The 14,617-nt window shown below is 37.8% G+C and overlaps 1 protein-coding gene across 1 annotated transcript in view; it reads right to left on the reverse strand.

Moving 5' to 3' along the window:
- Positions 1 to 14,617, reverse strand: part of LOC112951094 (probable acyl-CoA dehydrogenase 6) — a 70,303-nt gene that overhangs the window by 44,494 nt on the left and 11,192 nt on the right. The window contains exon 3 of the mRNA XM_026043712.1: positions 14,242 to 14,362. Coding sequence (XP_025899497.1) covers positions 14,242 to 14,362 — 121 coding nt within the window. The remainder of the gene's footprint in view (positions 1 to 14,241; positions 14,363 to 14,617) is intronic.

Consider the following 14,617-nt stretch of genomic DNA (forward strand, 5'->3'; position numbering starts at 1 on the left):
AAAATGATAAAAAAAAAAAAAGGAAAATTATATGGGAACCAGAGGGGTGGGGTTTTTTTGTGAATCCAGACTTTCATGACACATGGATTTAGCCTGAGCTACTCAGCAATAAGGAGAGAGAATTGGAAAACAATTCCCTATTATAATTCCAAGGGAGTAAGATATTCTATTATCTTCAGAACTAAATTTCTGAAAAGGTTGAGCAAGAACAAACAATTGCACAGGTAAAAGAGACAACATGTTACTAGCTCAAGGAAAAAAAAATGCAATTTAATTCTTAATAAACTTTATTCACAAAGAAAAGTCCATCTGTCTAAATTACTTTTAAATGGCACTGGCCTTGAAGAATAAATCCACAGCAATGCATGACCAAAAAATAAACAAATAAAGAAAACACTTCAGCGTCCTCAGCCTTCAGGAGCTGTTGGTCCCAAAGTGCAAAAGCTGTAGCTTTTAGCTATGCTAAAAACATCTTGCCACGAAATCTGCTGGGGCAGCCTTAGGCCTAGATTCATCATTTTTTTCACGAAATATTAAAAACAGTATTTTTATTAACCCTACTCCTCCTCAAACAGTCAAAAAAGAAGAAACAACAGCAGTTAGAGAAGTCTGTAAGGAGCCACCTGAACCTAAGAGGGGAGCAGAAAATGGAGCAAGAAAGAGAGAAGAAACTCAGTAGGAAGACTAGTGGACAGATGTGACTGAAAAATACTGATAATACTTAGGAAAAAAAAATATGCATGCTAAGGACCTCTAAAAATGTGATAATAATAAATCAAATATATTAATAGAGAAAGGCAAAATTAAGGACTTCCTCTCAGGCTGATCCTGATACCTGGGMCACTTCTTTCTTTTTAACTGCTTGAACTTGGTCCATCTGACAAAACCGAACCCAGAATGAAACTTCTCCTAAAAATTTATTTGCCAAYTATTGTAAAATATATTTGCAAAAATTATTATTTGCCAATATTTGTCTGTCTTTTCATATGAAGCAGAACCCTGGGCATGTGGCACTTCTGGTTGATGCCTAAGATCATCCAAGGCTGTGGAGCAGCTCACTTTAGCCTCTTCTTCCCCTTCCACCTGCTTCCTTAACCCTTGCATTCCTGCCTGCAAAGTAGCTCAGCTTCTCAAGGGAGCAGAGAGGACCCTCGTGACCTTGGATGGAGCTCAGACAACCAGGTCTCAGGAGGATACAGGCATTTGCCCTTTCTATTCCCACAGCAGCTGCACAGCACTGCGCAACACATTAGATCATACCRACAGCTGTGAAACTCCTTCCATAGTCCCTAGGTAGAGTGAAATGCTTCAGTCCATAAAATATGACCTCTTTCCACAGCTCTTCAGAGCCACTTGTCTTTCTTAATTGACTTTGAGATGATGCTGGATCCGTCAGTCCTAAGTATCAGGGTTGCAACCCTAGTAATTTGGTAAATAATGGAACTCCATCCAAACAGATGAGCCCAAACCACCTTCAGCAGCATCTGCCCTAACCAGTAGCAATTTAACTGCAATTGCTAAGTTCTGCCCTGAAGCAGCTTAGAAGCATGTGGTGTCCTATACCATATTTCAAAACAAAGTAGAACGAACACCTTGAGAGTTTCCAAATGAATCTCTGTTTGGAAACTACAGCTTCACTTCTGGGCCTAAAGGCCTGGTTAAGCCACCATGCTGCTTTATGTGTACTAGGCTTTGGGATCAGCACTCCATACAGTATTTAATGTGACATACAGGATGGTTCTGGGAGCTAGCACAAGGCAAGGAAGCCACCTCTGAGTCACTGAGCAACTTCTGATACAGTCACTCTCCTTAAAGTAACTGCAGATGTTCCTGCCATCTATACACAATATGCAACGTTGATTTCTGAGGAATGAGTTTCAACAGACACATTACTCACTGACTTTCTATCCTGATATTGRTGTCTGAAAAATAGAGCGGGTGAACTTAAAGGTGTCATTCATTTCCTCTGGCATACAGAGTAAGCAGCACGGAAAAATGCTGACTAAAGTCACCTTCAGAAACTTTCATAACATCATTAAGTGATGACAAAACAAGAAACGAAGCAGCYGCTTCTCAGATAGTCATTCAAGGAAGTTTTCCATTAATTCTGCCCTATGTTTTCCCAGCTCAGCTAACAACTCTAATTTGTAAATGCCTGAGGCTGAGGGGAGTGAAGGCCCTCAGTTAACTGCATATACTGCAGGCAACTGCACACGCACAGGTCGTGTTGTTTCAAAGGTCCTGCACAGAAAAAAGAAAAAGAAAAAAAGAAAAAAAAGAAAAGTTTTACCGAGAAAGCCTGCCAACATTAGAAAGATTTTGGTATGGAACTGGATATTGATATACAGCCAGAGGGTTACCATATTTAGCTATTCCACTATGAATAAACTGGAAAAACRCCTGATATAGGCTCAGAACCAATTTTTCTGCATACTTTTCAAGATGTTAGCAGCCATGTGGGTTTTTTTTTCGCTCTTCTGCGCTCATTTTCATCTGAAAACAGGCAACGCTGTGGCTATTCCTGAGTAGCTACCGTAGCAAGCAAAAGTAGCTCTTGGCTCCTAGCTAAGGAGAAAGTTCATTAGCCTTCAAATATTTAATTTGAATCATTTTATTCCCACATCCTCTGTTACTCAAGTTCCCTGTCCTGCCATCTCCCCAGTTGCCTGTGCGTACCAATCTGCTATCGATTTGCTAGCCCATGGGCTAGCAAACTCCTCCTAGGGAAACCAAGGAGCACTTGTAGCTGTGGTTCTCATGGCAGTTCACAGGAGCATTGGCCACCCCAGGACAGGAGCTTCCCCTGCCACTCGAGCCCAGCACGACACTGTGTGCCTGGCCCTGGCTTCTCCAAACAGGGGAAATCTGCCAGCCTGGACCAGGTCCCAGAGCAAGTTTGGATTCTTACAGGAAAGTTTAGCTATTGCATAATTATCAACTCCACTCCCAAGGAAGGCAGAGCTTTAGGTAATAATTGAACATAATCTTCAGAAAACACCAGTGCTCTGCAAGAATACTCTGTTTTTCCAGACTTGTCTCCCATGTAACTGTGTAAAAAAAAAAAATGGGGAAGAAAACAAAAGATATTGACAACAAAAGCAGAAAAAATAGCAAGATAACAGTCCCAGAAAAGACATGATCTAACTAAAAAGAGTTTGGGCCAGGGTTAGGAACCTCTAATTTTATTATTTTATTTGGATGTATTAGGAAGCAAGATGAAGTATACTCTTTCTGTTGTTTGAGAAAAAGAAAAAAAAATGACACTGAAGTCTGATATCAAAGATGATAGTGTAAGGACAAAACAGTGATATTAAATTTCAGTGTACAGATAATTCTGGTGTTAACAGGAACAATGCCCTTATCATACTGTCCTTAGCTGCTGGCCAACAATTCAATGCTTAAACACAKTTTTTTTTCACAATTCTAAACATTGAAACTGTTCCCAACTCTTTATGATATTGAAGAAATGAGAAGATTAATGTGTTAGAAGGGTTTCTTTGAGAGAAAAGGAAGAAAGCAAACAAAAACACTYAAGTTTTAATCCAAATWTTTCTTTTCATGATTTTTTTAAAGMCAATAAGCATATTTTCTATWTTCTTGTTTTCTACATTTCAAACAGATTAAAGCTACATTTCTTCCAGATGACCATGGATGTGAAAGGGGAACAGAAAGTCAAACACTCATGGAAAAAAAAAAACCCAAAACATTAAACCCTCACCCCGATTTGGCTTCTTCCCCATGTTTCTCCTCAAATCTGTTATTCAGCATCTTCTCCCCACCCCCAGCCACTGCCTTTGCCCCTGTGAACCTCTGAGATGTCTCCTCTCAAGGTAGGTGTTGGTGGAGACCAGCAAGGGTAGCTACAACATAACTGGAGCAACTGCTCAGATTTCATGGGCAGGAGCAATGCGAGGGCAAGGCTGCAAGCACCTCTGTTCTGCAAGGCACCCTGAATATAAAAATCCTGCTCAGTGCTCCTCTCAAGCCTAAAGACTGCTATAATTTCACACAGCCTCTAGGTTTAGACTTTTCCCCCTCTCTATTTTTTCTATTCTTTTGTCCACCAATTCCCAAGATTGTAGCGATGTAAGCCCTGAAAGTTAAGGGTAAAGATCTCTTTAAAAATCATAATTTAAGGTATGCAGGAGGCCAAATAAACAACACTCACTCAGGCTACTACATTAAACTGTTGGCACAATGATGCTAGTCTTTGGAGAGAACATCTTATCAGGTTTAATTTGCCTATATATATGGGGGGTAGCATATATCTTTCTGCAAACTTCATGCTCACATCTTACCTTCTTTAAAACACAATGTTTAAGTTTATATTTAAATGCTCTGCTGAGAGATTTGTTTGTTATGCTTGAAGTTTCTAGAAAAAAGGGCAATGAACCTAGTTGTGAAACCTCTCTCATGCATGAATAATCCTTATTGCTGTGAAAGTAAGCCAGGGCAATGATTGCTCTTTAATGGTTTACAGAAGGCTATGGATTAAATAACTGACATTTATGCTGGGTGAAAAAAAAAGCTAAAACTGGGCCCTAGGAGGGAGGRACACAGCGTGTTTTTTTAAACACCAGACTTCATCTTCCATGGTCAGGATGAAAAATACCCAATCCACGAGGGAATAAGGATTAGCAGTCAGAACCAGCAAGTATCCTCTAAAATCAAGGCCATAGGCTCTCAAGCACTTAAAACATCCAATTTTACCTCCTGGCTTAGCACTGTGAATGAAACAGCAATAGTCTCAAAAGAGTACAGGCAAAAGATTGAAATGCCCTTAAAAGAACAGAACTGCCCAACTTCTTGAAGCCAAGAGAGCGAGATTAGGGTGCAGGTCTTGCATCTTGTCYAATTCTGACTCCATAGCTTGGGACAGTTTCTATTGACTCAGCAATTTGACAAATATATCCACAGTTACCTTAAAGTAACTTTCCCCATTAGGAATTCCCTCAGCATTTACAATTAATTTGAGGGGGGGAAAAATCCACTAATTTTAGCAATAGAAAGCCTAACTATTGCAGCAAGTCTCCTGAATGATACTTAACGATAGCTTAGCACAGAACCAGAGGAATATTATTCTACAAAAGATTTAAAATGTGAAGCTTACACAGAAAATGAGGACAAACTTTGAAACCGGGAAATGTTTTGCCTAACTGCAACCTGACTAAATGAGTATTTCTTTTCTTTCAAGATTGATAGAGGGTTAACAGTAATATTCATCAACAACTCCTGGTAGAAGAATAGATATATAAATGCAATCTACTTTATTATATATAGTATAGTATTTAGAATATATACAGAAATAGAATATATATTTAGAATATATATAGAAATATAATTTAAAATATATATAGAAAGTACAATGCAGGATGGAAAAATACGTCTCTTGATAAGGAGAGTTTGGATCACAGCTGAACAGAGCAGTCTCACAAACCTGAGCTTCCAGCTCTGTTTACCCTACTTGTGAATTTATACAGCCCCCGGATTGCAAGGCTTGCAGCAAATTGAAGTATGATGGCAAAAAATACCTTCTTCCCCACAAATGAACCAGACATTTATCTTGCATTGGCCAAATACCTATTCAAAATAACTAGTTTTAAAATATTACTCTTTCCTCTGTCTCCAATTCCACATTTCCACTTGGAAAAAAGAAAAACTATACTTTTAACATTTACTAATCTACTGAGAAACTGAGGATACATATAAAGTTTGTTCAACCTGACTACTCATTTACAAATTGGTGCATTATTTAGACCTATAAATCCCCTAGAGGACTTTCAACATAGTTGTGCCCACACACCAAAGATAAGGTTCCAAGTATTTTTATGGCTTCAGAAATGTAAGAAGTAATTCAGAATAAAACCAGTCTTTAATTTCCTACTTCACTTACTAGAGGATATCATACAGTTCCTGAATCAGTATTACATGAGCTTAAACAATGAAGAGCAGTAGAAATACGAGCTCCGCATCACATAACTATGTTAACTTTCAGGTTTATAAAGTGGTATCTATTCCACACATACAGTATGATTAAAACGCTCTGATCTCAATTCGCTGCATCTTTGCAGAGAATAGAATCTCAAAATTGAAGTGTTTGAGTCTCAAGCAAAGGAAGCACCTCTAAACATATCTAAGGGTTAAGCACAGAGGAGCTAAATTCTTTATTGTCAGTATCCTTCCCGACATCTTTTTAGTATTATAGCAAATCTGCAGTTATTAAATTGTGCATATCATTACTTATTTTCTGTACAAGTTGCTTGTCACAGATCCACAGTGACTGGACTTGTGTTGTTTTCCTTCCTTCATTCTCTCTGGGATAAATGCCAAAAGGGATTAGCATTATCCTCAGGAGTCCAGTTTATAGCAGAGTAAAGCTTACAGTTTTGTTGCAAGGCTAATCACAGGATCCACAAAGGTGGCTGCAATGATAGCCACCTGTGAGAAAGGGATAAGGATATTGCTAAGACCTGTTTCCCACCTGTACAGAAAGCCAATTTTACCTGTACTTTCTGAATTTTACCTGTGCCTTCTGAACTTCTGATCTTTCTTACGGATGTTGGAACGACTAAGGCCTTATGCAAGACTTCCATGGATTAGATTGTTAATAATGCCTATTTAGTAACATTTGCATATTAACTAGGTCACTGGGGACAGACACAGGTATCTAGGAATATAGGAACAACACAATTTACTGTAGGCTTGAAGAAATTAATTACCTCGTCAAGCCATCAAAGGTTCCTACTTGGTGGTTATTGACCTTTGGGATCTGCACACATTCACAAGCCAATAGCTCTTCAGCCATTTTCTGTACTGACCTCTGAGTTTTGCAATATTTTTCCCCCATTTCAGCCTCAGGAGAGAAATTAAAGTTCACTCTCAAAACATAGTAACATAGAAGTGAGTGGGAAAAAGTGAATCAAGCTTATCTTTCACAAAATAATTTTCCCACATCCTGCACATTTATGTGCTGATATGTCTCAATGCACAAAACATGCATTTATCCCTTTCTGAAAGCTATCTGATTTGTGAAGAATCTAGAGTTAAATGGCTGAGACTGGAAAAAGACAACTATTTAATTTACATATGTAAATTTAGGAGATTTATAATACTAAGGTTGTTTTAGTATAAACACATTCATTGGTTTAAGCTTTATCAAGTGACAGACTTGACATTTCAAAAAACCAAACAAAATTCCCTTAAAGGAAAGTCCCAAATACTGCACCTTAATTGATAAGATCTCAACCTCTGTGTTCATTTCAGGTGTTGAAATGCTTCATATCTCTTTAAGTTGCTGTCTTTGGTGTGAATTATTTTCCTCTTCACAATCATAAAACTGAGAACACCAGATATTTTAGCAGATTTGCTACCTAAGTACCCCACTCCCAAAGTCAACACTTACCTATAAAACGGAGAAAAAATTGAACCACACATATACAGAAACCTCTAGAAGGATGGAAGCATTCACGAAAACAAAACCAAGAACAGTCCACCCAGAGATAAAATAGAGAAGTTGAAAAAATCAATTCAGCTATTGAATACCTTAATCTAAGTGTGTTTAGCTACAGCTTCTAAACCAGGGCCATCATGAGATAATCATAAGTTGCTATTAGGAGCTTTGATTGTTCCTTCTGGTGTTTTGTTATGTTGAGAAATGTCCTCTGGCTTTAGATCCAGTTCAGGGCCAGTGTGTTCTCTCCCACAGTTTGGATGTGGCCTCCAATTCTCCACCTGTACCTCAGGGTTGTACATGCATTTCTCTTTCATTTCTACTGAAATAAGGTAATAAGTTACTGAAATAAGGTAATAGTTACTGAAATAACTATTATTGCTGCAAATTCAGCTTTAGGGAAGAGAGAAAAATAGCTAAAAATAAGGTTTGTTTGTCTCGAAGACTGAACATCAGTATCTGTAGGAAAGGCAGGATCAGTTAGGTGTTAGGTAAGAGCACTGTCCAGATTCTGGAAATCTGGGTACTCTGATATTCTCTTTAGTTTGATTTTCAGACAACATTGCAGCTGTATCTGTTCTTTCTCCTCCTGTATTTTTCTGTCTCATTTTTTGGATTGTAGTCCCCAAGAGACATGTATTTGGTATGTGAATATGGACATTTTTGTACATCCTGGAGACCTCATTAACAAGCCTCATTTCCATATGAAGCACGKTGCATGCCGAACCTAAAGTCAAGCCTAAGGATGAAGGACAAGCTACCTCCCAGCTGTGTACGGGCAGAACCAGGCACACACCTGATGGAGGTGGAACAGCAAAGCAGCAAGYTTACCACCATGTTTCAGCTGAGAGGTGGCAAATAGTACCTGAAAGAACAGCTTCCTTATCTATCTTCTAGCTGTAATTGATGAATCAGTGCTCCTTGTCAGCYTGGAGACACAAAGCAGATCCATTAGCCTGTGTGAAGCCTGTCAAACTCAACATGCCAAATCTACACCTGCGAACACTGCAAGAGCTGAGGATCAAGATCTCAAGCACTTAACTCCATGTACGTAGATACTGTTTGTCACGGCGTGTCAGTCTGAAACAAGCCAAGGTGCTTCCTAAGCCTCGTTTGCTCAAGTATCACCATAAGCAGGACTGCACTGCACCGTGTCAGGCTATGAACGGCTGAGACCATTTGCTGGCTCTTCTAGCCTTTCCCAAAGGAGAGGCAAATTTAACTATTTTCCCCCAATGTTATTTCAACATAAGCTGTAGCTATCAGGGATCATGGACCGGATTTCAGAAGTTTCTGGCATACTCCTACAGTATTGGTATATGTAGGCCAAGGTTGGTTGGGTTATTGCCACATACTGTGTTATAAGTCACAAGCTTGAGGATTTGCCTTCTCTCAAGTACAAAAGCTGAATCTTAGTGACTAATCTGATCCCTCTGCAGCATCTTTTATTTAAAGGAAGATTATCTCTTCCACAAAGACTCGCTGTCCTTTAGTAAGGCTGTTTTCTGATGGATGTTACTACAAAACTGCTGTTGATAGCTGTACAAGTGCCTCTCACAAGATACGAGTATACTACATAACAAGGCACATAAAATGAAGTACTTGTGCTTGCCTCATTTTCAGAGGCAGGAAAATCAGATATGAGCTTAAGTACTCATGTTTCCTTGTTTCACTCAAAATAGAACCTCAGATGTCTGATCTGTAAAGTTCAACAAGAGTTGTTTCACCCTTACCATTTTTAACTGCATTTCATCCTGCACTTGCAAGATGCTGTACAAGGCTGAAATTTTCAACATTTCACAAGAAAAAAAGAAAAAATGTCATATGTATAAAGCATTCATGCATGCACACGCACACACACACACACAAAAACATTTTCCAATTCATGAAATTAAGAAGGTCAGATAAGCATTTCATAACTCTAAAACAGGTATCCAAACAACTGCCATCCTTTATGATTTTTTTTCAGGAATTTGTATCAAATAAAACACTGACTAGTTTTGTTCTATTTTTTTTTAAGATTTATCAACATTATTTGTTGGTTGCAGAACAGGTGGACCTCATAATTCATAAACATTTCAGAGTGCTGATTTACTGTTTCATAGGTATCACCACACAATGGCCTCTCCCAAACTTCTAGGGCACAATTATTATTTTATTATTAAGAACCTTTGCATTATTTTGTAAGTGAAAACGGAGATTAAGCAATTAGTTCAGCTGACTATGTTTAAACCTACACAACTAATAGTTAAACACAACTATTACAGCTGGTTCGCCGTCATAGCAAAGAGATGTTTCTGGGCAACCAAAGTCTCTTCTGACAAATATATCCCATTCAGCTTCTATTCATGTAAACCTCTTAAAATTGTTTCATTTACTCTCTGACAAGCTGTAAAACCCTATTTCATCTGAGCTAATAAATCTTCTTCTAGTGACAGAATTCACTCTTCTTCCTAGCTCCTTCTTTCCTTTATTCCATCTAATAATAAGTCTCAGTCTCATGAGGAGGAGGGATGAAGAAGGAAAAAGAGAGAGAGGGAGGGAGAGACAGAGAAAGAACAAACAAATACACATAAAATCTTCCAAGTGGTTTTCCACTAGCAAACTAGCAATCCTGTAAGAACCAATCTTACAAGATAGGTGTAGTCAAGAATAAAACAACAAAATTAACATTAGAGGATAGTGTAGATCTATATTCTCATTACTGGCTGGATGGCAGAGCTCAGGGGGTCAATGATAGGACAAGAGGTAATGAGTACAAGTTAAAACACAGGCAGTTCCATCTCCATATGAGGAGGAACTTTCCTGTGAGGGTGCCAGAGCCCTGGCACAGGCTGCCCAGGGAGGCTGTGGAGTCTCCTTGTCTGGAGATCTTCCMAACCCGCCTGGATGCCRCYCTGTGCCCCGTGCTCTGGGTGTCCCTGCTGGAGCAGGGGGTTGGACTAGATGATCTCTAGAGGTCCCTTCCAACATCAACCATTCTGTGATTCTGTGACAAAATATACTGCTCATTACTTCATCCAGTTCAGTATGCAGGGTATGCATTGTCAGTATGCACTGTCTCACAGTGATCCTATATGCAGCACATTATGTGCMGCACAGGAGATATCTCCCCTCTTTACCCCCCTTTGTTTTCAATAAATCTTTACAGGAAAATTCCCAAACTTTTGCATCAGCTGATAAAAACAACCGATAATCATTTGCATCTGCACATATATCTGTACTCGTACAGCATTTTAGGCCTGTGTCTTTAGCTAGGTTTCCTAAAACTAAGTAACAGCTGAGATTTTGACTCATAAGCCATAAGATCAGAAAGAACCACAAGGATCTTCTCAGCTTTTACTCCAACATTTCATCTAAACTGCAAATAAAATACCCCAAATCATGCGTCTTGCCCACTTCCCTTAGCAAAATGGTCAATGGCCACATTCCAAAGCTGTTTAAAATATTTTTGTTGCCTAACCTAATATTTTCTGTTCTTACTTTTGGGACTGACAGTAGCTCRCTAGCCCAGAAAGTTTATAATTTGAGGAGAAACACACAGTAAATATAAATTAGGAGTAATAAGTATATAGAGATGTTGGGTTATATAAAATTCCATAAAACAGATTTTGCATGCAGTGAAAAGACATCTTCTRTTCACTAATGATGCTTAGGTTTTTACCGTGTATTTTTCTATTAAGAGGAATTTTCTAATAGAATAATATACTTTTTTTTTTCCATGGGAAAATGGTATTTTTTGAATCTAGTTTTTGAATCATRTAAGGAATACCAGAATTCAGAAATGAAAAACATGTTTCAAGGTAAACAGCCTTCCCCATCAGAGGACTGACAGAGGTGTGCAGTTAAGTTAAATCCATTGTTAATATCCAGGATTCAGCAATTATCTATGCAAGCTTAGCCTTGTTGTGGTCTTTACATAAGTCTTTCAACTAACATATTGAACTACTACAGTACAGCCAATATCCAGTACAAGCATAAACAGCTGGAGAAAAAATATACAGGAAAAATACTGTGAAGTTTGTAGCCCACTGCTGCAAATGGTGGATACTGATGCAGCTTTTGCAACACGAATAGTACCCCAATCAGTTCTTCACACAGAGAAAGTTTCCAGTGATAACACACATGTTAAGGTAGGCTCTTTTTTAAAACTGGCTCCCATTAAGCAGTTCATTGTTCATAAATGTAATGGTGTTTACAAAGGAAACCAAATCCAATTTCAACAGATCTGAAGCCCAGCAGATGTTTCCTTCTATCTAAGCAAAACAAGTTTGCTAACCATTTCTATCCAATCAAAACATAACAAAATTAATTCTACTGAGTAAAAAGAAAAAGTTGTATTAAAGAAAAAGTTGTTCAACAGAATGATTTTGGAAATTAAATGCAGAAAAACTTCTGTTTCAAAATTGTAGATGCTGTTACAATAAATTCTCTTAAAGATATAAGACCATTCTCTAACAGACAATGTTTTTTGGAGCGATACAAGAATAAAGTTAAAACTTTGGTCTGTTCTGGAAAGAGGAGGTAGGCACACTGCCCATTCCAGCTGTTCTGGGGCTAGAATACTTTCCTCAAACCAATTAAGCTCCCTTTTGAATTCCCCCCACACATCCCAAAGCTCYAGGCTGCTATTTGCTTCCTCCAACTCCCTAGGATCTCCCTTTCTTTATACATAGTGGCTAAATAGTACTAAATAGTATAAGTAATGTGGCAAGGTATAAAAGATATATCTGTCTTTTTTTTTTTTGGTAAAAGAAGTTATTGCTAAATACTCGCTGTTTATATAGCAAGCATATGCACTTCATAGAAGGATTAAAAATTTCAGGCATTTGCCAAAGGAATTCCCATAAAGGCTGTTACACATCTGTTTCACAGGTTTGGGGAAAATTTCAGGATTTTTTGCTGTGCCTGTTGTCACTACACCATGAAAGGTGGCAGTGGGGCACTGCCTTGCTCAACTGCAGCAAAGGCAGAATCTTTCTGGAGTTAGTACACTTCTTGTGCCCAACAATATCTTTCTGAAGTGGATGGAACAAGTGTCAGTGAGAACTTCATCCAGTGTTTTAGAGGTTTTATAAACTGCAGTTGTAGAGATCCAATAAACTAGACTGGAAACAAGATACAAGTGTCAAAGATATGAAGAAAATACTCCTAATCATTGGTATAAGCGTAATCAGTGTACGCAAACCTCTGTGACCATCTTTGCTTCTGCAAGTCCCTTCTTCATGAAATTTCACTCAGTTTATCTCTTGTTCTAGCTGCTTTGTGACTGTTATACAAAGGTCCCACCTCCACAATGTTTTATGCACATAATCCCAACAACAAGGTTCCTTATCCCAGATGAGGACTTTGCATCTCCTCAGATGCATAGAACAACAAAGACGAAGCTGTAATCTGACAGCAATAAAATCTACCGTTATTATAAGCAACATGAATAGCAGTGTAAAGGACCCCATTGAGACATACTTCAGTTCTGCCTATCAAACAATTATAGTAAGAAAGCGGAGGTGTTTTTTCCTTCACCTAATAATCCTATTTGTCCTTTAAATAAATCTTAGCTGCGATCTCAAACTGTCAGCATTTTTGTAAAGTACCAGCTCAGACTTAATTGGATTTGTCAAACAACCACAACTAAACAATTCTGTGAACTCGAACAACTGAACAGCTAAAGAAAAAGCTTCCCAGACAGAATATGTAACAATTTAAAAGTTTGTTTCAAGATGAAAAATTTCCTCTTAAAGAAACTATAAAAAAGACATAAATTGTTCCACAGTCCCCTAGCAACGTAACGATGTGGTGTGGGCTAGTTAAGGTTGTGTAAACTACCCTGCAAAGATGATTATTTGCAGTTACATACTGAATCATTTTTACTTGTCTGCTCTGAATTAATGAAGACTGCTGCAGGCTTGTCTACGTAAACTCGCTTTCTTTATTTTTCTTTGTTTTAAGGCTTTTAACCACAAATAAGAAAACAGGAAAAAGAAAAAAAAAAAAAAAAAACAGAACAAAAGCAAAACACAGAATTCTTGCAGGAAGATCTTACAGTAATATTTGGAATAAAGTAAGAATACCTTATGTCACATAACAACCAAAGCAAAACTCGATGGATGTGTTTTGGCTGAAGAGTTGAAACTCCTACTACTTTCACAGATTTACTGATTTTTTTTCCTTCTTCGTCACAAATATATATATATATACATATATATATATAAAAACATACAACTTTCTCTGGTTTTGCTGTGTATATCATCATTTCTTGTTCTGTACATGTTTCTGTGGGCTGCAAGCTTCAGCATTTTAAAGACAGTTTAGGATATGGTCTAAAGCCCTACAAAGCTTTATCTCTGAAAGGTGAGGCAAAATACATTATAATGCTGTACAGAGGATGGGCTAAGTATCATAGGTCTAATCATACAAAGCTTTCAATGCCATCAAACTGTGGTATTATTGATGAAGACTGAGATTATTCAGTACGTGTAAGGAAACAGGAAATAAAACTCATTATATGAATTATTTGAAATGCCATTAATTTCACTGACTTTCGATAACAATCAGTCATTTTTAAGAGTATTTATTTTTTAAGAATATTTATTTTTAGGAGAATAACAACTTGTACACTCATTTTCTGTTGTTGTACAGTCTGTAAAGAGCATGTCTAACACTTGTGTCTATAAGAATTCTTTGGATTCAGTTCTGAAGCATGTTCTGATCTGGGACAAAATGAAATGAAATAACGTCAAAAAATTCCATCACTGACATCATCAATATTCAAGAGTTGCACACACTCCTACCTGTTGGCTTATCCACACCAAGGAATCCAGCCTGCCCTAGGATTTTAAATACTTTATGTGCTGGGAACTGTCCTTCTTCCTCCCATTTGTCCACAAAAGGATTAATCTCCTTGTCGATGATCTAGATTTAAAAAATACATTTAAAAAGTTATTAACAAAGACATTCTTAAAGAAACAACTGTAAAGATTTTAACTTAAAGAGGAAAAAGGTATAGAGCAAGTGAAAGGATCACAGTTATGACTGAAGGTACATGAGACCAGTAGGTCTAAATTACCTTAGTTCCTAACCATTTACCTGGATTGCTATCAAGGACATAGCTCTCCAGGACACTCAAGTCATGTCTGAAAAAATATTTCCCTAGGGTTTAATAACACT

The sequence above is a fragment of the Nothoprocta perdicaria genome, unplaced genomic scaffold (assembly GCF_003342845.1).
Source record: "Nothoprocta perdicaria isolate Ctin4 unplaced genomic scaffold, notPer1 scaffold_337, whole genome shotgun sequence".
Taxonomy (NCBI): domain Eukaryota; kingdom Metazoa; phylum Chordata; class Aves; order Tinamiformes; family Tinamidae; genus Nothoprocta; species Nothoprocta perdicaria.